The 25,721-nt window shown below is 38.1% G+C and overlaps 1 protein-coding gene across 1 annotated transcript in view; it reads right to left on the bottom strand.

The window, feature by feature from the left end:
• Positions 1–25,721, bottom strand: part of LOC126334542 (poly(A)-specific ribonuclease PARN-like) — a 272,077-nt gene that overhangs the window by 85,870 nt on the left and 160,486 nt on the right. Inside the window, exons 11-12 of the mRNA XM_049996907.1 lie at positions 16,578–16,664; positions 16,222–16,426 (exon numbers count right to left, since the gene is read on the bottom strand). Of these exons, the coding sequence (XP_049852864.1) occupies positions 16,222–16,426; positions 16,578–16,664 (292 nt within the window). The remainder of the gene's footprint in view (positions 1–16,221; positions 16,427–16,577; positions 16,665–25,721) is intronic.

The raw sequence follows: 25,721 nt of genomic DNA, 5'->3' as shown, positions 1-25,721 counted from the left end.
CAGAAACGCACCCTCTCGAAACCTGGACAGCAAGCTACACTGCGATGCAGAACATCTCTCTTGCAAAGTCTGCCATTTGAGTTTGCTAAACATCTCTGTAACGCTATCACGCTTACCAAATAACCCTGTGACGAAACTCGCCGCTCTTCTTTGGATCTTCTCTATCTCCTCCGTCAACCCGACCTGGTACGGATCCCACACTGATGAGCAATACTCAAGTATAGGTCAAACGAGTGTTTTGTAAGCCACCTCCTTTGCTGGTGGACTACATTTTCTAAGGACTGTCCTAATGAATCTCAACCTGGCACCTGTCTTACCAACAATTAATTTTATATGATCATTCCATTTCAAATCGTTCCGCACGCACACTCCCAGATATTTTACAGAAGTAACTGCTAGCAGAGTTTGTTCCGATATCACATAATCATACAATAAAGGATCCTTCTTTCTATGTATGTGCAATACATTACATTTGTCTATGTTTAGGGTCAGTTGCCACTCCCTGCACCAAATGCCTATCCGCTGCAGATCTTCCTGTACTTCGTTGCAATTTTCTAATGCTGCAACGTCTCTGTATACTACAGACCTACCCAAAGTCGTCCAGTCTTTGAAGTGCCTGCAATCAAAGTCAAGAATGGACACCATTCCTCCATCAGTACAATGCTCCATACCACTGCACCAAAGCACAGAATATTTGCAAGGTACAGAACTAAAATTTCTTGAGCAACCGCCTTACAGCCCACACATTGCTTTTTGTGACTCTGCACTGTTCTCATATGTGAAAACAAAGCTGAAAGGAGTACAGTTTTCAAGTGATGAGGACCTCCTGAGGGCTTGGAACAATGAATGTGCCCTACTCCCTACAGGAACTTTGGAGAACTTGTTTAGAGATTGGCTTCAGAGGATGAAGAGGTGTATTCAATGTGGTGGAAATTACTTCAAGAAAGTTAAATAAATGAAGCTGTACTGCAAAACTTGTACCCTTTCTACTAAAAATTCATTCCCATGTAATAGGCTCACTTTCATCTGAAATATGTAAGACATCACTAACTCAAGGCATTTTTCCAGAGAGATGTCAATAATTGCCAACCTGTTTCACTGCCAACATCATTCTCCAAAATTTTTGAGATGGTGATATATTCTAGAAAAGTATCTCACCTTAACAACAAATGCATCCTTGGCAAATCACAGTTTTAGGTTTCAGAAGGGTTACTCTACTGAGAATGTCATTTACATGTTCACTAACCACACTTTACAAGCATTAAATAATAAAATAGCACTGGTTAGTATTTTGTGTGACCTCTCTAGGGCATTTGACTGTGTGAATCAGAGTATTCTCCTCGATAAATTAGCATTTTAAGGGATTGATGGTATAGCTGACCAATGGATAAACCAAAAGAATGCAGAAAGCTGTACTAAGTAATTCAAGGAAAATAGCTCAGGGACATAATTCTGACTGGGGAAAAATCATATACGGTTTCTCCAATATTTAATCTCAGGTCCACTACTGTTCCTCATATCTGTAAACAATATTCTGTCAAGAAGAATTAGTTCTTTTTGCGGATGAAACTAGCATTATAATCAATCGAAGCATACATACAAATAAAATAGAAAGAAACTTCCACATGGGAAAAATATATTAAAAACAAAGATTCCAAGACTTACCAAGTGGAAAGACTTACCTTGGGGGGAAAAAAGACCCAAAGTAAGTCTTTCCGCTCCCGGGATTGGAATGGCTCCTTACCCTCTCCCTTAAAACCCACATCCTTTCATCTTTCCTCCTCCTTCCCTCTTTCCTGACGAAGCAACTGCCGGTTGCGAAAGCTCGTAATTTTGTGTGAGTGTTTATGTGTTATTTTATTGTGCCTGTCCACTGGCGCTTTCCCGCTTGGTAAGTCTTGGAATCTTTGTTTTTGAAGCATACATACAGAAATACAAGAAACGGTAAACAAAGTTCTTAAAAGTATCATTGACTGGTTTACTGCAAATGGTCTCACCCTTAATTTTAAAAAGACTTAAAATATTCAGTTCTGCATGTCTAAAGTTACAACAACAATGAAAACTGTCACACATGGTGAGGAAACAATAAATAGGGTGGAAATTTCAAAATTCTTAAGGGTCCATATTGATGAAAATTTAAGCTATCTAACACGCGGTGAAGAAATAATAAATAGGGAGGAAACGTCAAAATTTTTAGGGGTCCATATTGAAAATTTAAACTGGAAAATACATTTTGCTACTCCTAAAACAACTTATTTCAGCCACAATTGCACTTAGAATCATTGCAAATCTTGGGGAGAGACAAATCAGTAAGTTCACGTATTTTCACTCTCAATAATGCCATCTAGAATAATGTTCTGGGATAGCTCATATTTAATCTTCATTGCACAAAAACGTGCTGTGAGAATAATATGTGGTGCTCACTCATTATCATCTTGTACAAATCTCTTTAAGGAGTTGGGCATTCTGGTGTTTACGGAGCCACATCAAAAGCCTCTACAGGGAGATGTTTGAACTTGCTGATTGCCCCCGCTATTCTGCTGAGATGCCAGAATGAAGGTATAATACCTAAATTTGCCAGAATTGTTCATTACATTGGGACAAGAATGGCCAACAAAATTAAGAATACGGAGCCACATACCTTCACAGTATATTGATTCCCTCATGAAGTTTGTTGTAATCCATTACCATTCCAGAGGAACAATGAGGTACATAATTACAATACCAGAAGGAACAGTGGTATTCATCACTCCAAATTAAGGTTGTCTTTAGCACAAAAAGGGGTTCACAGTGTTGCAGCAAAATTTTTGATCATTTACCCAGTGAGATAAAGTTTCTGATGACAGAAAAGAAAAATCTGATAACAAACTGAAAAGCTTCTCCTTGACACTCCTATTCTGTAGAAAAATTACCATTATTTAATGTGTAAAAGGTGGCGGGTAGGAACTACTAACACACACAAAAAATTGAAATGTTCAGAATGTGACCCTATGTATAAATTAATTTGTGATGTGAATGTATAATGACTCTTTTATATCATTATGATCTATCGTGCAAAATGATCCATGAAAGATGTTATTAACTAACGAACAAATGTAATAACACATTAAACCAATCAATGCAGAAGTATTTCACTGAGTACAGACTGTACAATCAGAAAACAAGAGCTGGGAGACACTGATCAACTACAACAATGCCAGGGAAGGAGTAGTTGGCAACTAATCAGTGTCCAAAAGTTACTGGGCTAACACAGACGAATTTTCGTTATGATCACACATGTGAATATTAGTGTAAAGGTAAACTTGATGGGCACTGATAGAAGCCATCATCAGGCAGGAGCTGCAGAACATAGGGCCACAAGCATTAAAACTTTATCCTATCAGCAAAGAACACATTGTTCATCCAGAAAAAAGAAAGTTATGAAGACTGGGGTAACTATCAGGAGGACCTTATGCATGATAGACAATCTATTAATTATTCCCACCCCACAGTTTAATTTAGAGAATACAGAGATGTAAATAAACGAGAGAAAAACATCACTCAATTGAAAGACATAAAATGAAATCCTACAAGTGAAAATGAATCACATTAACATTTTTGTTTTTTGAGCCTTCCCAAGTCTCACTACTTCCATTATGTATTTCTATATGTGCTACTTAGGTTTAACCAGCTATGTTAATTGCAAGCCTCTCTATCTGCCTTTGTAACTACAGTACATAGTTTCCATTTTCCTCCCCAATACTGTCAATGTTCAGATTCAAATCTGTAAAGTAAATTTAAGTCAACCAAATCATTTAAAATCAATTCCAATTTATATTTGTTTTGCCTCTGCTAATAGTGTCATTTAGCTCCAGTTTCATGATTTTTCTATTCTTTATTCAGTCTCATTTAAGTTCCTTGATCTACAGCCTCTTAGTAACTGTTGAAAGACACAGAAGCAGTCAATCAGCATCTAATACTCTAATGTGTTGACAACTACTGGTCACTGAGCAATCTGCCCTTTTTCCAAAGTTTGTTTTAAACAGTTTTTCATTTGCCGAAGCCAACAGATGACTGTTTAAAAACAGCATGTGTGAAAAGGTCTTTGGATACCCCCTGAACAACTCTAATGCTGGGACAAAGCTGACATAGAGAACACTGTCATCCTCTCACATACATGGTCCAGTCACATTAATGTGATCACCGCCTACATTCTAAGTTAATGTGCAATAACCACTCACAGATGGCAGGAGGGAGCACTAGCAATGGAGTATACATAAAGCATGTTGGGAGGCTGCAGGGAAACAGGACAGTTGTCGTCGTAATTTGAATATGGAGCGATTTATTTGACATACAAAAGATGATCATCATCGACTTTTGAGTCTGGGTTCGCATTTCCAAAACAGCTAAGTTTGTAAACTGCTTGTTTACTGCCATGGTTAAAGTATATTGTGCATGGAAAAATGGTGCATCCAAAATGGACGCCAAGGCAACTGTGGCGCACCATGGGCCATAGATGACAAGGTTGAATGAGAGCTGTGGGTGTTCACGGGCAAACAGGTGTGCAACTGTTCTGTTGAGTAACTGACCACCCAGATGAACCGACAGGGCACCAACAGTGTCTCCTCAATGACCATTCAGTGAACATTGCTGCATTTGGACCCTTGCAGCAGGTGCTTGGTTCATGCACCCACGCTGACTGTTCATCAGCGACAGAGGATGGAATTTGCACACCAACACTACAAGCAGATGTCCACTGAGTGGCAACAGACCTTTTCAGATGAATCATGTTTTATGCTCCAGCAGACTGATGGCCAGTGGCATGTATGGACTTCAACAATCATCGGAAGGATCCAGGTCCGAGGAGGGTCTGGGGAATGTGTTTGTGTCGTTCTCTGCGTGTTCTCATCATTCTGGAAGGCACAATGGATCAACATAAGTATGCCTCTATCCACTCCTAAATGCATTTGGTTTTCTCGTGGCACAATCCCACATCTACCAGCAGGACAACGTAACGTGTCACACAGGTTGCAGTGTACATGTGTGGATCGTAGAGCTCCAGGATAAGTTGACCATACTCCCTTGGCCACCAGACCTCCCAGATTTAAACCCAATTGTGTATCTGTGGGACCACCTTGAGCACAACTGGTCATGACATTGGAGTCAGCATAACTACACATTCCTGTTGGTACCTTCCAGAACCTCTCTGACTCTTCCTGCAAATCTTGCAGCAGTCTGCACTTCAGAAGGTGGTCACATTAATGTGAATGGACAGTTTAGTAAGTAGTGGTTGTACATGTAAGCCTGCAGACAGTCACACTATGACTTGTTCTACCAAATGAATTTTCAAGTTTTCTGTTGAAGACATTGCTCAAACTAAGACTTTCTTTACACTCTGCTCATCCCAAATTAAATGTTTCTAAGTGATGGTCAAGTAAATATGTTGGATGCAAATAGCAAAATACAAAAGTCTTGCTTATAAAAATATATGTGTGGGATCAGATATTTTTACTCATAAGGGAATAATCAGACTTGTCACATCGAATCTGGTTAATTTTCTTCCAATGTTAGTCAATTCTGAAGAATGTCTCTCACAAAATTTGAGATGCCAACATGAACTGGAATTCAATGACATAAATTAAATAGACATTTCATGCTTGGTTTATGCACTTTAAACTGCCTACTGAACAGCAACACTACAACAATGTCATCTAGGGACCAGTGGCATTGGCTACACATTGCTCTCTTGTCACATCAATACCAGTGCTGATTTGTCAATTCAAAGTGACAAAAAAAAAAAAAAAATTTAAACATAAGACGAGAAATACAACTTACATTTTATCTGTAACTTACATTCCAAATTGGTATGGAGTGTACACAAATAATTCCAAAATATCTACATTAATTTTCATTCTCTTAATTATTGCAAAAATGTGAAATAGTGATGCAATGTTCCAAACACGTATCTTTTGATCCCACGAACATAAACCAAGTATGATAAATGACAGCTGTGTAGGTAACAACAGACTTCGATGTTTTTAAGGAAACTGGGCCACACTTAGAAACCAGACCTGCCTGGCACTGGTAATTCTGAAGTGTGTTCTGCATGTTTAATCATATATTGAAAGTGAGGATTGGAAGAAAACAGAGGGCTAGTGACTGCAATTTCATAATGCTAATGTATTAGTATACTGGGAACTGCAGCAATCTGTCCGTAATAATTTTCTGTGTTGTATTCAGAAAAACACATATAACTGAAATGAAAATTTGCGTCTACTGGTCGAAGTACATTTATCATAAAATCTGAGGTACCATATTTGTTCATATTTGTCGGTTTGAGTTCGAAATGTCACTGGTAATATTAAGGAGAAGCGATATGTTTCCCCAGAATGGAAGAAAAGCATGATGCATTAAAAATGTAAAATTTTCTTTCCACATTTCTCTAGACTTTTGACATGTGTGCCATAAGCCTTTCTAGCCGAACATTGCTCTTTCCACACATATTGCAAACTTTATAGTCAATTCCTGATGACAAACAGGTAACACAGGTTAAAAAGTACCATCCAGAATGATCATGGGCATTATTATCTATGAATGTAATGATCATGGGCATTATTATCTATGAATGTTTAGATGTGGACATGAACTCTGCAGGTATCTTTGCATGTTTTTCACCTTTGAATGAAAGCATTTCTTTTATCCTGCATCTTCTTTTCAAAATTAGGCTGATCTGTAATGTAGAAGAAAGACACACTCAAACCAGTGATCTTAGTAATGTATCTGTAGGGACCATCTTAAGTCATCCAGAACACCACTGTTTTACCTTTGTCTAATGCAGTAATTTAAGTGTTCGACTTTTATTTGGAAGATAATTGTTAATTAAATGTCGCACTATCACTCAAAAATTCTTCAGTGGTATAACTATCTTTATTTTATTTACTGCCAGTGGACTTGAAATATCAGCTTCCGTCTTTAACAATGCTTAGTAACAGGGTCCCTCTTCAAAGAGCACTGCATCAACTAACTGCAGTTTCCTGAATATGCACAAACCACACCTTAACAACAGCTAGCAAAATTCAGAGATACCTCTTAGTCATTGGTGGCAAGCCATATGACATTAGTTTTCATGATTTTTTTTTTTAAATAACTTCCAGTGTATAACGCAGCTGAAACTTTTGTTGTGTATTTCAAGTGAAGTTAACTACTAGTGGCAAAAAAATTACTGAAGGTCTTTGAAAACACAGGTCTATCCTTCTCCTTGTCAGAGTAATCTATTCACCACACAAAAGCAGTGGAAACCTTCCAATCAGCCTTCTGCTCACTTGTGTCACAATAAGAGCTCATTATTGCTGCCAGAGACACAAATACAATCCTTCAGCTCAAATCTTACTCTGAATAGAATTTCCTGATACTGTTTCACTCTAATGATACCAGCATTGTAACAAAGTAAAGCTAACCATTCACCACAAAATAGCACTCTTGCAGATATGACAGCCACTAACAGGGAAACATTCCCAAGTGCAAATAAGCAATCTTGATTAAACTTGGTAGGTGTGCAGAGGGAGCAAAATAATGCAATATGTAATTTTTTTGTGCCCAATTTCACCCCTTAAAAGGGGTAAAATACACCCTGAAAGGTAATTTGGCATATTAGGTTTGGAAGGAATATCTTCAAAATGATGATATATAAAAAATGTTTTTCATATAAAAGTAATTGTAATGTAATTAACATTCGTGAAAACTGTAATAAACTTTTGGAATATTTTGAAAGGCTTTTTTTACACCATGAACACAAAATCAACAATATTTCTTTGTGTAATATACACGAGACGGAACACAGTATAAAACCAAATTCAGTACAATTTCAAATTGTCGCAGGTGATCCTCTAAATATCTTGATTTGTAACAGACAGATTTCAGTACTTTGATAAGCCTTGGTGAAGAGAATTGATTATGTCCTAGTGACTGCAGCTTGATTATATTGTTTCTCAAGTGGAGATGGACAGTATAATCATTCAGCATAACTAGATCTGAAAATCTTCTCACGAAGTTCTTCCAACATCGAAATATGTGTGTGTCCCATGGCTGTACCTGTGCATCAAGCCCTTAGGAATTACCAGATGAACAAGTTCCTTGTCCTTAGGTACAATGCTCTAAATCAGTGGTTCCCAACAGGTGATCCGCCACTTCGTGCGTGAGCAGAGCCTTAGCGAACACTAACTTCTGTGTCTAGCGTCTTCCTACAGTGTAAAGAGATCGGCAGTGAGCATGAGCAACTTCTTATTCATACGGAAGTATGATGGTTTTCTCGAGTTATGATCTTGCCAAGATTTTTTGAACTCAGAGATGAGGTTCCTGTCTTCCTTCTTAACACAAAGTATGCTGATTTTCTCACTAATTTCTCTTGGCTTTATCCAGTTGCGTACTTAGCTGATGTGTTTGAACACTTGAATGTGTTAAACTTGAGTTTACAAGGAAAAATGTAGACATGTTCAAAGTTGAAGATAAGATTAGTGCTGTGGTCAAAAAGTGTCAGATCTGGGCGTCAAGGATAGAAAACAAGTTACAAACTAACTTTTCTACTTTAAAACAATTCTAGGAGTCATCAGAGGAGAGTTTGCCTGACCACATCAAGATCAATGTACCGAGCATCTACGCAACCTAGCCACCACTTTTAGAGAGCATTTCCCTGAACCTGACCCTGACGACAGATGGATTCGAAATCCCTTCAGCTGTGAAGAAACAGAAAAAATCCAAGGCCTCATGTGCATCTGTCCAGCTGTGGTACGATGATAAAACATTTTCATCGGTGATAAAATTACAGACTTCTGGGCATCACCGGGCAAGGACTACAATAAACTTGGAGATAAGGCAATGAAAAATATCCTTCCATTTGCAACCACATATCGGTGTGAGCAAGCATTTTCTTCCATTTGTTTCATGAAAAACAAAAAAACATGAATCAACTTGACATGGGGTCGGATTTCAGAGTGAAAGTTTCAAGTTTGGAACCTAATATTTCAGAAATAATGGACTCAAAGGTCAGATTGAACTCATCTCATTAAGAACTGAAAATTAAAACTAACAGTATACCGACGGAGTACTCTGTTGTAACTGTATTTTTTTCAAATAAATTATACCTCCTATGAAATTAGTGTTTTCTTATTCTTCATACATGTCTAAATGCAATCTCAGGTGTAGTACACGTGAAAGACCAATACACTCAGTTTTAATTTTTTCCTGTCATTTTCAGTTCATACTAAATTTGTATTTTTTAAAGGAGTTTGTTATACTAAACACCCAGATTTGAAGACAAAGATTTTGAGCAATAATCAAAAATTTAACAATAACAATGATGGCTAAATTGAAAAAGGTTTCAGCTCAATATTTTTTTCAGTGATGAATATGTCAATGTTTTTTCTAAGTACCAAAAATAGAAAACATATAAAAAGACTCTTAATTCTGGCTTTTTTAGGTACTTGATACTGTGATATGAAAAGGTACCAATCATGTTCAATGAGGAGGTCCTCGAGAAAATTTTGTTGGGAACTCCTGCTCTAAATCGTTCTTTAACAATGACCACACCAAGAATCCAACAAAATTACAGAACTTTCTCACTCACTGGAAAGAAAACATACTTCAAATATCTTTGAGGTGGTCAGATATTTGTTTACCAGGTTTTGATGCTGTTGCAAGAACATTCGGGGCTTCAAAAAGAGATTCTCGAATTCTCAGTCCAAACTCACTGTTAGTTTCTTTTAAAACTATGAAAGGGTGAAAAAACTGTTTTGAGCATTATACTCAAGGATAAGAAACCTGTTGGCCTGGTGATCTCAAAGGGCTCGACAGCACAGGTACAGTCTGGATCAGTTAACTTTATCTAGGTTTGGCTCTTTTAAAAGTAGTACAAGGTATTTCTGTCAACATACTAGTAATCTTATTCAATGGTAATGGGAAACTTTGAGAAATTTACATAAAAAAGTGTTATTAGAACTGATACAGGTTGCACACAAATAAGTGACACATTTACAGGGTGTATACGCGGACAAGGGAAAAAAATTTCCAGATTTTTTCCTGATTTCCCGGTTAAAAATACATTTTCTCCCAGGTGAAAACACCGTTTTATCATGTTAAGTGACAGTATATTTTCCCTTATCAATCCTTTGAATGGTTGTGGTTTTATACACGGGCGTAGAATTTCCAGGCACTATAGAAAATGAAACTCAGAGAGAAAAAAAAGACACGTTTTGGAAATATCTTTGGTGTGCAGCAACATGTACACTGCGTATTTTCGTATTACGAAAGTATACAGTGGAATTCCACCAAACACCGCATGTTACTTTCCGAATCATTGAAACCTAGATTGCAATGCGCCTTTGTAAGCGTAATAGCTCATGTCACGTGATCTCACCGGCCGATGAGAGCGGATATGTAGAGCATAGGACAAGTGATGGAAAGTTAATAATTTAAATTAATATAAATAGTGTTGCTACAAAAAAAGAAAAGCTTTCACACATAATATTGGTCTCTCAGGTTAATAAGCTGCAAGAGACGCTAAACTTCCCCACATAATGTTGATCTTTTTTGCACATGTTACACTTATATCACACAAATGTGCCAGTAAAATTTTTAATAATGACATAAATGTCTGATCTCCACGGTTCGAAATTATTCTAAATGGCACGTCATCAAAAAATTGCTTCTTAAATGAGAGTCAAACGCTCTGTGATTTAATACATTCATGGTACATAGTTGCACAAAGTTTAACTTATGTAAAACTTTATTTACTTTGAAAGTAACACTTTTCAAATCACCATTCACAATATTTTCCCGCGACCTGTTAGAAATAGGTCCGTTTCAGCAGTTACCAGAGAGGGCAGATAACAGGCGACAGCGTGCTTGCGCAATTAACATGACGTAGGAAACCCGTATGTACGTACGTTAAAACATTGAAAGATCATACATTATGTCATAAAAGAAACAAGACCTCACAGGATAGTCCAAGAGCGTTGGAATTTCGTGAACCATATTGAAATGTGCACATTTAAAGTGCATACTTAAAAGTGCACATTCGTATCCCCACATTCCCAACAAAGTAAACCTCGACCTGACATTAAGGTGAGGTTTTCGGGATGTAAGTTATCTTGGAGCATCAGTACTGTATTATATAATGTTTGGTTCTTTATTACAGCATACTGCCATACGTTCTAGAAAATGAAAACGTCCACTTGTAGTGCAACAAAAAGTTGAAGCTAGCCAGTACTGTGGAATTAAACATTTGTTTCAAATACATTAACTGCCTCTATAGAAAAGGTTAATAAAAGTAAAATTTCTTTAGCAAACAGACAAAAATAACTTCATTGTTCTGCAAGGCGATTAATGCTTGACTGTCAGAAAGGTGGAAATAATATAAAATCTGAAACTAATAACATATTTTAGCCTTCCGTAATTATGTGAATGTATTTTAATTCACTTGATAGCTCCCGGCCACAGATACATGTTTTGTTTTCATTTGACGTGAGCGCAAACAAAGGGTAAAACAGCAAAATCACTAAATGTAAACACAGGTCACATCGAGACTACCCACTATTAAGTCAGACTGCTCTGCATATCAGCCCCAGATCTAGAATATTTGCGAACCGGGTCAATACTAAAAAAAAATCGAATTTTCAAAAATATGTTCACCTTGTAGCGCACGTCTTTCTGAAATGTCTGAAACATAAAACATTTATGTTCAAGGAAATGCAACACATATCATTTGGTCTTAAGCATGCCGAAGTGCAGTGTCACGCCTCTTCATAAAGCATTCTTCTACCGCACATCACTATATTTCGCTCTGTGGAATTGAAACGTATATATTTTGTAATGGATGCCATCAAACTATATTCAGGACAGTGGAAATTGAAATTTCCTGTGGTGCCTCTCCTGCTCCCAGTCGGCCGGTCTGACAGCCTGCCCCTCTTAAATAAAATCTCGCAATTAATAGCGGATTGTAATCGGGAGAACAAGAATGCTTCAGAAAATCTGCACTCTTTATTGCCTATTAGCTGATAACATGCTGTTTTGTGTGACACAAAATTAAATATAGGATACATAAAACCAATAAAGACAAGAGATACACAAGAAATTAGACATTTCTTCAATCCTTAGCTCCTAGCATTTTTTCTCTCTAATCTTGCTACAGCTTTACATGGCATGCTTTCCTTCCTGCGAAAGAATCTATTACCTTACCAAAGTTCATCAAACGTTTTGCTACATGAAAAATCGAAATGTCATTATCTTGTAGGTTAGTGTTTTTCTTAACATCCCGTCGACAACGAGGTCATTAGAGACGGAGCACAAGCTCGGGTTAGGGAAGGATGGGGAAGGAAATCGGTCGTGCCCTTTCAAAGGAACCATCCCGGCATTTGCCTGAAACGATTTAGGGAAATCACGGAAAACCTAAATCAGGATGGCTGGAGACGGGATTGAACCGTCGTCCTTTCGAATAAGAGTCCAGTGTGCTAACCACTGCGCCACCTCGCTAGGTGAAATGTCATTATCTAATACTGAAAAAGCTGTTAACACAAATAATACCCAAGACTGGTATGGTTTCTCGATCTGATTACGTCTATTTTGTCACTGTCTGCTAGATAAAAAAAAGAGGCCTTTCTAATATTGGAACAATTTTATAAGACACACCAAATAAACGAGACTGTTTTGGCACAAATTGCCATTTTTATAACAAAACAGAACATAATTCACAAAGTCTATTAGTCCTATTACAAGCAAAAAGCTTTATGCTAGGAAACAGTTTCACATTTCATTCATACGCACTAGCTTCTCAAGCATGAGATCGAAAAGTAGTATTACGAAATTTTTATATAAATTTGGAATCGTCTTATTCTTCCATAATTTGTGTGATGTCCCAGTTTCTTCTCCTTCCTCGGTCTAACAAACAATCTTGTCATCACCAACTCTGTAGCTATTCCTGCCATTGTCAAAATTTGTTCGCCGATTAACTCCACAACCCTGCCAGGATCACACGTACAGTTATCCCGCGATTATTTTCCGATTAGGCGTTATTACGTGTTCATACAACACGTTTTTCGCATTACTTCCAGAATAGAACTTAATTGGCTGCTAGCCGGCGACTGTGCAACTGGTCCTTACTAGTGTAGCGATCTGGCCAAAACTTTTCTGTCAAAATTTCACTTTCTTGGGTCCAATGAGAAGATAATACATAATCTTTCTCACCTGTTATTCATGTCAGTCCCGTACATTTCCATTCTGGTAGTGTGAATCTAGGGATTTCGCTAGTAATTATAACAACGCTGATCATTCGCAAACCCAATCAACAACATAATCAGACAGTGATTGGTATTCATCCGTTCGGCTTTACTCTGCTCAGCTCGTATAGCCCTGTCCCCTTTTGTCTGCAGAAAGTTTATTTCTAGATGCGATGAGGATTCTCCTGACAGAGACATTACGTACACTACACACAAATTCAAAAATCAACTTATGATTCATTCAGAAGTGAATCTGTTCAACAACCAACAGGGAAGCATTTCAAAATCATATGAATAATCGATAGACAAAAGTGCACTGGATGCTAGGCACTTTGTGAAACAAGTTATTTCCTCAAGAACATGAATTTGGCGCCCCCTTTTCCCGGCAGCTTCTAGCTGCTTCCTGCGACTGCTTTCACAGCTAATCTCCCAGTTGTCCCGGATCATATACACCCTGATTTAATATTGTCACAACACTTATTTCTGAAATTATAATTTTCAGATTTTTACACATAGGTAATATGGTCCATGGAAATGGATTTTGGTTCTCGCGAGTTCAATACACAACTCAGTGGATGACTTCACAAAGGTGAGTACACATATTCCATACAATTTTGCGGCACAAGTCTTCATTAATCTCTTTGCACAATCACACCATACAAGAATGCGTCTCCATAATATTTTGTGATTTAAAAGAGAATAGCTTCTTCAATCTTTTTTTTAAGGATTAATCTGGACTTGTAGAAGGCCTAAAAGAATCTCCCATGACGGCACTGCAGGAAATGATGGGATATCACGCAACTGCCAAATATTTCCAGTAGTAAACCATTTACAGCATTAGCCATATGAGGTATTGTGTCATCTTGCATAAACCACTGTGTGTTCATTGGAAGATTGGTGGCAAGAAGATGTGATACAATGTCTTGTACTAGTCAGCATTGACAGTTTCATTGAAAACACTGATCGAATTAGGCGATGACTGGATAGAGCTACCCACACTATCTCTTTTTCCTTGTGCGTAATTTTTTCATGAATATTTTGCTGTTTTTCTACACCAAAACCGAACATTTTGTTCCTTTGCTGCTCCACCATGATGGAAATAAGCTTCGTCTGAGAAGCAAGTGTTTTATCTTTTTCTTCAGCCCATAATGAATATTCCAGTATTCTATACTTGTTCTGCTAAGTCATTTTTCTAAAGAGAGAGCATGAGATCACTCCGTAAAATTCTTTGTACAGAACTATGAGGTATCTGCATTTCCCTTGCTCCCCACTGGGATGACTTGTTTGGGCTTTGTTGAATGGCAACCCGAAGCACTGCAATGTTTTCCGGAGAACAAACAGTTTGTGCCTGAGGTCATTTCCATTCCAATAAACAGACTTCTTCAGACTTTCTCATTAATCAGAGAACTATGAAGTAGTAGAACCCAACATGTGCTGAATATTGCCCTAAATCTTCTTTGCATTATTATGACACTTTCAATATCTGCATAAAGGAGAAGTGTCACTTTTGAAATCGTCCTAAAAGAGAACTTCCTTAACACACTGCTGAACAGATAAAACTTCCATTCTCAGCCATGGCAAAACACTTAACTGCAAACCAAGGGACCAGCAATATTGCAGCAACACGAGGTCTACCAACATTTTCGTGAAATAAAACACATTGGAGCATAACCTGACTGAAATACAACTAGATGTACAACTTTTATTCAATGTTAAAATGTGTCAAGTATTAATGTGCCACTCTGCACAGCTGTAGTATCTACATTGATTAACCAGAACATTATTATCACCAACCTACTATCAATATAAACCCGTCCAGGCGACAGCAGTGTCACCTGGTGAGAAATGATTGCTAGACAGACACACTCACAGTGCATATAGCATTAGTGCACATTCCGTCCATGTGTAGAATGGAAAGGCAGGTGTTCTATCGGAGTTTGACCAAGGGCAGATTGTGATGGCCTGACAGCCTAGCACAAGCATTTCTGAACCTGCACGACTTGTCGAGAGTTTGACGAGTGAGTAAAGCAGGCCAGGTGGCGGACTGTGGTGGAACTAAACAGCCAGTGCCTAACAATGAGCCTCCGCAGCCAATGAACTATGCATGTCAATGTTAACACAATGACATCAGCAACTACGACTGAAATGGGCATGTGAGCATCAGCACCAGACATTAGCAAAGTGGCAGAACATTGCATGGTCTGATGAACCTTGATACCTTCTTCATCTTGCCAATGGGATGGCATAAACCCGTCATCTTCCAGGGGAACAGCTTCTTGACACTTGTACTGTGGGACGGAGACAAGGTGGCAGCAGCTCCATTGTGCCCTGGAGACCATCCACGTGAGCAATAATGGGTCTATTGAAGCCCATGCAAGGCATCTTGACAGAGGAAGAGTATTATTCATTTATTGGTTGCAGAACACGTACACTCATTCATGACTATTATATTTCCTGGTGGCAGTGGCATTTTTCAACATGACAGTGCACCATGTCAGAAGGCCACAAGCTTGATGGAGTTGTCTGAGAACACAGCGGTGAGTTCTATTTGCTGTGCTGGCCCCCCAACTCAGCAGATCTGAACCCGATTAAACACACATAGGATGTGACTGAACATGGCGTTAGACCTCGTGGGAGGCATCATTGCTTCAATGTCATGATGTGTCGCCACTGTTATCCATGCCAAAGATGTTATTAGGTAGGTGGTCATAATGTTCTGGCCCATCACTATATGTTCATAGTGTAACTGTTGGTGTCACTACATGTGACTCATCCAGAAGTCACATTTCAATTTATCTGTAAAAGATTCTCTATGGATGTCTGGTTAAATATGAGAAAGGGCATGTAAAGGACCTAATCTAGCTGATAAAATAAAAATATTATTAATGAATTCAATTTAGGTTACAGATCATCTTTTAAAAATTAAGTTACATACATCATGTAATCAATCTGGAGTTTAGGAAACAACACTCACTCAGTGCGAAGCCTCTTCATTGAAGGTTTGGTTTGTTGTTTTTTGGATGGTGGACTTGGCTGCTTCAACATCTGATGGCGTTTGTAGGGTATCACCCTGTAAGTATCACTCTGAGTCAACGTTCGCAGAACAAGCTTAGCTTGATCTCTGTTTTCGAGCGATACATAAGCTGAGGTATCATTGAGCCAGGAAACAAACACCCGCCCTGCAAACAATCGTAACATTAAATTTGTATCATTCCTAATTTTCAAGTTTTCCAGTATTCCAGATAAATCACACTATTTACAAATTTATTAAAAAATACTGCTTCTCAACTATCTAATAAATAACTGAGAGTAAATTTATTACAAGCTTACCAAATGGGCTAAATAGCTGTATTACATCATGTGTTTTCCATTCCTTTGGAAATGTAACATGAAATACGTGGTCTCTTGGAAGTTCCGCTGAAATTCATAAATACATATATCAAACTTTTGGGTAATATATTTAACTTAGCAGACAAGAGCCTTTAATAATAAATTATTAACATAATTTCATAAAAAGGAAAATTTCATTCAGAAATCACATCATAATAACAACAATATAAATAAATTAAAATAAAACTGTTTCTGTGTGTGTGTGTGTGTGTGTGTGTGTGTGTGTGTGTGTGTGTGTGTGTGTGTGTGTGTCAGTCACTATACTGGGATTTGTGCCTCCTGGAGATAAAGATCATGTAGTCCACAGATAAAGATCATGTAGTAAACAGTGTTGTTATGACAATGTTGTAGGCAAAGATGTCAGGGGTATGGTAAATGCCAATGCAGAGTGTAATACCTCCCCTAAAAACATCCAGATACACTGTCTGAAGTGCAATGACATATCTGAAATGTGACAGGACGTGTTCAATTCAATAGCAACACCACCAATCATGCATTTTGGCAATCAATTATGCAATCCCATTTTTGCCAGTGAGTTTTAAAGTGTAGAACCATGAGTGAGTGCTCAGTGCAAGATGAAGAAACTTAAGAAACATGGTGATGAAGCTGCTCTTGAGCCTTACATCAAATCATGAATTACATCACACAGTGTAAGAAGCAATGTCAGTGGTGCATGGAAGCACAAAACACATTATGAGGTGAGAATTATACACTGCTATCTATGTTTTGTTGTATCACAATCAAAGCCAGGGCAGGAAAGGTGAATAATGAGCAACAGCCTTGCCACAGTGGTAACACTGGTTCTCATCAAATCAGTGAACAAGTGTTTTTGGGCTGCAAGCACTTGGATAGGTGACCATCCAATCTGCCGAGTGCTGTTAACGTGTGGGGTGCACTCAGCCCTTGTGAGACAAACTGAGGAGCTACTTGACTGAGAAGTAGCAGCTCCAGCCTTGTAAACTAACATGGGGCCAGGAGAGAGGCGTGCTGACAACATGCCCCTCCACACTTGCATCCAGGTACGCCTGTGGCCTGAGGGTGACACAGCGGCCGGTCAGTACCGTTGCACCTTATCAGGTAAAGTTAAGTTATGATTACCGTATCAAAGAAGATACATTTTGTAAACGAGACATTACAGGCAAACTATTATGGATGTTAGCAATTGTAACTGCTCACTGGTCAGATTCCTTTATGTAATATCTGAAGTTGCAGTTTATAAGGACCGTTAGCACTGTCGAGTTACGTACATGGTAAAACATGTAGGACGAGACATAAAAGCACAGATGGCAACATCAGAACGATTGAGACAACCAAAACTGACAAAAGTGGGTTAATGTTATGAAAATAAGTGGGTCATTGTAATGCATTAGTTGAGCGCATGCACCTGTGTATAAAGTGCGCCAACCACGAATAACATTGTTGTGCACAGTTTCATTGTTGTTTTGGAATAGCATGGCCTTACCTATTCCTGCATTATTCTTTCAGCTAGCACAGTGAGAAGTTGTGTCGTCTTAGGTTCACGTGAGCTACAGTAATTTAAAATAAACTGTGAGTGTGTCATCTTAGTGCACAAACAAGCAGGTACATCACTGTGCAGGGCGACATCAAAGCAGATGGACAACGAGCTTGATTGGTTACTCAACAAGGATCCAGAGTTCAACTCTGTACCAGACAATGAAAACAATGATGAAGACGAGGCATTTATCACACGAAATGACCACGATTCGGATTCTGATAAAGTCCACGATTCAGATGATGGCTGTGAAGAGCCACTCTCCACTGGTGGTATTTTTACTGAAAGGGACAAACTGTGTAAATAGAATAAAATATGTCCTAATGTGACTTCGAAAGCAAAAAGAAAGAATATTGTGAAAATATTCCTTGGGTCTACACGTGTTGCTAGAGAGGTCACGGAGGCTGTATGGATAATACTTTGCCTGGAAAAGATTGACAAAATTGTAAAATACATGAACATATACAGTCAATCTAAGAAAGAATGTGTACAATATCCCAGAGAAAGGGATGCTAAGGAAACTACAAGGTGTGAAATAAAGGCAGTGTTGGGATTGCCGTATCTCATCAGGACTAAGAAAGCAAACCACACAAATGTCACTGAACTGTGGACAGCAGATGGTACTAGTATGGAGATTCCAAGAGCTGTGAACAACTACATAAGATTTCTGTTCCTTTTATGACATATCCATTTTGACGACCAAGTGTACAAGGCAAGAAAGAAGAGTAACCGATGTACTTGCTGTAATAAAGCAAATATTGGATGCCTTTGTGGTGAACAGCAAGAACGCTTATAATGTAGCTGATGAAAAGTTGCAACCTATCCAGGGTCGCCATTCTTTTGTTCAGTATATCGCGAACAAACCATTAAAGTACGGGATGAAGATTTTTGTTTTAGCAGATGCTAAAACAGTCTTCACTAATAATATTGAAGCATATTGTGGAAAACAACCTTAAGGATCATATGATGTTCTTAATTCTCCCTGTGATATTGCAGGAAGGCTTGTTACTCACACTGAAGGCTCACACCCTTTTGAAAAAGAGACTAACAAGCATCAGCATATTAAGAAAAAAACAAAGATGAGATCCCACAAGAATTTTTTACCTGAGAAATTTAGGGCTATCCACTCCTCTTTATTTGGTTTCCAGAATGATATGACACTAGTTTCGTATGTGCCGAAACAAAACAAGGCAGTTATATTACTTTCAACTATGCATTATTTTGGAACCACTGATGAAGTTACAGGTGTACCAGAGATAGTTTTGTATTACAATATAACAAAGGGAAGAGTCGACACAGCCAGGGAAGGGCGAATTCCTCTGCACGGGTGACAAGAAGATGGCCATTGGTTGTATTCTATGCTCTAATGGGTATAGCAGGAATCAATGCTCAAATAATTTTTCATGCAAATGAGGCAAATTCAAAAAAAGAGAAAAAGTTTCTTCAGGGTGTACACGTGGACAAGGAAGAAAAATTCCCCAATTTTCCCAGATTTCCCGTTTAAAAATACACTTTCTCCCGGGTGAAAACATGCTTTTTCCGTTTTAAGTGACAGTATATTTTCCCTTATCAATCCTTTGAATGGTTAAGATCTTATACACGGGCACAGAATTTCTCGGCACTTTAGAAAACACAACTCAGAGAAAAAGACGTGTTTTGGAAATATCTTTTATGTGCAGCAACATGTACATTGCGTATTTTCGTATTAAGAAAGTATACATTGGAGTTCCACCAAACACCACGTGTTACTTTCCAAATCATTGAAATCGAGATTGCGATGCGTTTCTGTAAGCCAGTCATAGCTCATGTCACGTGATATCAGCAGCCGATGACAGCGGATATTCAGAGCATAGGACACGTGATGTAGTCACCCAACAGCAACAGCACTGTTACGTATCATGAACACACAAAGAGGGAAAGTTAATAGTTAAAATTAATATACACAGTGTTGCTACAAGAAAAGCAAGGCTTTCACATATAATATTGGTCTCCAAGGTTAATAAGCTGCAAGAGAAGCTATGATTTCGCATATAATATTGATCATTTTTGCGCGTGTTACACTTTAAGATATTTCACACGAATGTGCCAGTAAAATTTTTAATAATGACAAATGTCTGATCTTCAGGGTTCGAAATTCTTCTAAATGGCTCTCATCAAAGAGCTGATCTTTAAATGAGAGTCAATCGCTCAGTGATTTAAGAAATTCGTGGTACATTCTCGCACATAGTTCAACTTACTTAAAAGGATATTTACTTTGAAAGTAACATTTTTCAAACCACCATTCGCAATTTTTCCTGCGACCTGTTAGAAATAGAGTCATTTCAGCAGTTGTCAGAGAGTGCAAATAACAGGCGTCACCATGTTTGTGCAACTACTACGATGCAGGAAGACCGTATGTATGTATGTGTAAAACATTGAAAGATCACACATTGTGACATAAAAGAAACAAAACATCAGAGGATACTCCAAGGGCATCGGAATTTCATGAACCATAACTACTTAAAGTGCACATTCATATGTTGAGATTCCCAATCAAGTAGACCTCGACTTTATATTAAGCTTTTCAGTGTGGGTTTTGGGATGTAAATTTTCTTGGAGCACCAGTCCCATATCATGTCATGGCATAACACCATATGTGCTAGAAGATGAGAACGTGCACTTGAAATGCAGCGAACAGTTGAAACTAGCCAGTACTGTGAAAGTTAACATTTCGTTTCAAATACGATGACTACCTCTGAGGAAAAGGTCAAATTTCTTTACCAAACAGTCAAAAATAACTTAGTTGTTCTGCAATGCGATTAATGCTTGACAGTCAGAAAGGTGGAAATAAAATAAAATCTGAAACTAATGACATATCTGTAATTATACGAATGTATTTTAATTCACTTCATAGCTCCCGGCCACAGATATCCGATTTGTTTTCATTTGACGTGAGAGTCAACGAAGGGGAAACAGCAAAATCGATAAATCTAAACAAGGGTCACGTGAAGACTATCCACTATAACTGATACTGCTCTGCACATCAGCCTCGGATCTACAATATTTGCAAACCGGGTCAATATTTTTAAAAAATTGAATTTTCAAAATTATGTTCATTTGGTATCGCACTTCTATCTGAAAAGTCTGAAACATAAAACATGGGTGTTCGAGGAAATGTAAGACATGTTATTTGGCCTTAAGTGTGCCAAAGTGCAGTGCCACGCCTCTTCATAAAGCATTCTTCTATCGCATGTCACTATATTTCGCTCTGTGGAATTGAAACGTGTATATTTTGTACTAGATGCCATTAAACTATATTCAGGACAGTGGAAGTTGAAATGTCCTGTGGTGCCTCTCCTGCTCCCAGTCGGCCGGTCTGAAAGCCTGCCCCTCTTTAAAAAAATCTTGCAATTAATAGCGGATTGTAATCGGGAGAACAAGAATTCTTCAGAAAATCTGCACTCTTTATTGCCTATTAGCTGATAACATGCTGTTTTGTGTGACACAAAATTAAATATAGGATACATAAAACCAATAAAAAAACGAGACAAGCAACAAAGTTCACTTTTCTTCAATCCTTAGCTCCCAGCATTTATGTGGCATGCTTTCCTTTCTGCAAAAGAATCTATTACGTCATCAAAGTTCATCAAACGAGTCACTAAATGAAAAATAGAAATGTCATTATCTAATACTGAAAAAGCTGTTAACACAAATAATACCCAAGACTGGTGTGGTTTCTCGATCTGATTACATCTATTTTGTCACTGTCTGCTAGATAAAAAAAGGGGCCTTTCTAATATTGGAACAATTTTATAAGACACACCAAATAAACGAGACTGTTTTGGCACAAATTGCCATTTTTATAACACGACAGAACATAATTCACAAAGTCTATTAGGCCTATTACAAGCAAAAAGCTTTATGCTAGGAAACAGTTTCACATTTCATTCATACGCACTAGCTTCTCAAGCATGAGATCGAAAAGTAGTATTACGAAATTTTTATATAAATTTGGAATCGTCTTATTCTTCCATAATTTGTGTGATGTCCCAGTTTCTTCTCCTTCCTCGGTCTAACAAACAATCTTGTTATCACCAATTCTGCACCTATTCCTACCATCGTCAAAATTCATTCGCCAATTAATTTCACTACCCTGCCAGAATCACAGTTTTAGTTATCCCGCGATTGTTTTCCAGTTAGGCGTTATTACGTGTTCGTACAACACGTTTTCCGCATTGCTGCTAGCCAGGGACTGTACAACTGGTCTTTACTAGTATAGCGACATGGCCAATAATTTTCTGTCAAAATTTCATTTTCTTAGGTACACTGAGAAGATAGTACATAATCTTTCTCACCTGTTATTTCTGTCAGTCATTTATTTCCATTCTGGTAGTCTGAATCTAGGGATTTCGCTAGTAATTATAACAACGCTTATCAATCGCAAACCCATTCAACCACATAATTAGACAGTAATTGGCATCATCCGTTTGGCTTTACTCCGCTCAGCTCGTATAGCCCCGACCCCTTTAGTCAGCTGAATGTGTATTTCTAGATGCGATGAGGATTCTCCGAACAGAGACATCACATACACCATGCACGCTTTCAAAAATCAACTTTGATTCATTCAGAAATCAACTTAAAATGTGTTCAAAAACCAACAGGGAAGCGTTACAAAATAATCGATAGACAAATGTGCGCTGGATGCTAGGCACTTTGTGAAACAAGTTTTTTTTCCCCCTCTAGAATATGAATTTGGCGCCCCCTTTTCCCAGTAGCATCTAGCTGCTTGCTGCGACTGCTTGCACAGCCAGAAGCAAGAGAATCTACTGCTCAAACGCAACTCAACTGCGCATACGCATGAGCCTGCTCGTTAACAGTTGTGACTTTACGCTCTGTTGTTTTGAAGCATTGCATAGTCTTCTGAAAGTCTTTGACACATTTTGCTGTTGGCATATGCTTGCATGGGCACTGTGTGTCGCCATTGTATATGGCGCAGTTCCTATGCAATTTAAGTTATTTTTGGTTTTTTCTCTCGTTTATGTTTTATTGTTGAAGTATTATTCTGCAATACCGGGATACTGTAATATTCTTTGTTAGAGTATCGGTTCTTACCCGTCAACACTACAAAAATTTAACTGAAAACTAAAACAATGAAAAATTCCCGGGTTTTTCCCGGTTTTCTCCCGGATGAAAAAATTCCCGGGTTTTTCCTGGATCTCCCAGGTCGTACACACCCTGTTCTTGAAAGATTTAGCATTGTCTCTTATGAAGCCTCAAATAGTGGAAATAGCTAATACTCCTTCACTTCCTGCTGAAATTGCAACTTTCCTCATGAAATACGAAGATCAACGTGTTGACAGAACTGAGGAGCCTGCCACCAAGAAAAAGAGGTTGGTGTATGGCATGTGGACAAGTAAGAAAAACATCTACCACAATAAGGTGTAACTCATGCCATAGCTTTGTTTGCAAAGGATATGTAGAGACCGTGCATACATTTGAGAAGTGTAAAGCATTTCCTGAAAATTCGCAAGACAATCAACTGTGTAGATGGAAGGAACTTTTTGATAACTGATACTTCTTCTATATATAAAGCTTTTCCTTTTTATATTGTATGAAAGAGTGTTTTTGTTCAGTATGTGCTTAAAAAGAGTTGGAATAGATTGATGTATCAGCTGCAGCAATATAATGATATGAAAATTTCTTATTTCTTTAATCAAATAGTAAATTAGCAATGTAACTTAAGTTTCTTGCAATGTTGTTTATTTAAACTAAAAATAAACTGTGATTTAGCTCATAAATGTTTCACAATGACAGATTTTGACTACATGAGTACAAAGCGCAGCGCACACCCGCTCGTGTTATGAAAATCAGTGTGCCTGCTCAAAGGTTAAGATAATGATAGTAAATCTTAGGTGGACTAATATGGGGACGAGAAAAGACTATCATTTAATGCCGAATTCAATTTTCCCTCCCACCCTCAGTGTGTGTCCCCCCCCCCCCCCCCCCCCCCAATTTTAGAGTTGTTTATTCTAACTTTACTGTTGTTTCATTGGCCAACTTTGGTTCTTTTCCTGCCAAGTTTTGGATTATTTTTTATATTAGTTTCTGGGGATTTTTTTTTTAATTATAGTGTTATATTTTTCCTTGTTTCACTGTTTTACAGCGTTGTGTTCAAAATGAAAATAAAGCTATCAATTACATTATGTACTGACATGGCACACAGAAAAGAAAACTTTTATTTTATGCTCAATTTCGATGTTATTCACTATCTACTGAAAAGAGCCCTCAAAATTTTTATTTGAACATGGGAGATGAACTGCCTCCAGCACAAAGGCAATATTTGACAATGTCTACTTTTTCTTTAGGTAACCAAATCTGCTATTCCACTCCATTTTTCTGAGTATCAACAGCTAGGACCTGACATTACAATCACTTGTGACCAACCAACAATAACACATAATTGTAAAAAAGCAAATTCAAATATTTAACAGCTACCAGTCAGCAGAAATAGGAAACTGCTATTCCCCCCCATGAACCATGGACCTAGCCGTTGGTGGGGAGGCTTGCGTGCCTCAGCTATACAGATGGCCGTACCGTAGGTGCAACCACAACGGAGGGCTATCTGTTGAGAGGCCAGACAAATGTGTGGTTCCTGAAGAGGGGCAGCAGCCTTTTCAGTAGTTGCAGGGGCAACAGTCTGGATGATTGACTGATCTGGCCTTGTAACAATAACCAAAACAGCATTGCTGTGCTGGTACTGCAAACGGCTGAAAGCAAGGGGAAACTACAGCCGTACTTTTTCCCGAGGGCATGCAGCTTTACTGTATGATTAAATGATTATGGCATCCTCTTGGGTAAAATATTCTGGAGGAAAAATAGTCCCCCATTCGGATCTTCGGGCGGGGACTACTCAAGAGGACATCATTATCAGGAGAAAGAAAACTGGCGTTCTACGGATTGGAGCATGGAATGTCAGATCCCTTAATCGGGCAGGTAGGTTAGAAAATTTAAAAAGGGAAATGGATAGCTTAAAGTTAGATGTAGTGGGAATTAGTGAAGTTCGGTGGCAGGAGGAACAAGACTTTTGGTCTGGTAAATACAGGGTTATAAATACAAAATCAAATAGGGATAATGCAGGAGTAGGTTCAATAATGAATAAAAAAAATTGGAGTACGGGTAAGCTACTATAAACAGCATAGTGAACACATTATTGTGGCCAAGATAGACCCGAGGCCCATGCCTACTACACTAGTACAAGTTTATATGCCAACTAGCTCTGCAGATGGCGAAGAAATTGATGAAATGTATGATGAGATAAAAAATTATTCAGGTAGTGAAGGGAGACGAAAATTTAATAGTCATGGGTGACTGATATTCAAAAGTAGGAAAAGGGAGAGAAGGAAACATAGTAGGTGAATATGGATTGGGGCTAAGAAATGAAAGAGGAAGCCATCTGGTAGAATTTTGCACAGAGCATAACTTAAATTATAGCTAACGCTTGGTTCAAGAATCATGAAAGAAGGTTGTATACATGGAAAAACCCTGGAGATACTAAAAGGAATCAATCAGATTATATAAAGGTAAGACAGAGA

The sequence above is a fragment of the Schistocerca gregaria genome, chromosome 2 (genome assembly GCF_023897955.1).
Source record: "Schistocerca gregaria isolate iqSchGreg1 chromosome 2, iqSchGreg1.2, whole genome shotgun sequence".
Taxonomy (NCBI): Eukaryota; Metazoa; Arthropoda; class Insecta; order Orthoptera; family Acrididae; genus Schistocerca; species Schistocerca gregaria.
The sequence above is the reverse complement of the archived record's forward strand: the minus strand, read 5'-3'. Positions and strand labels throughout refer to the sequence as shown.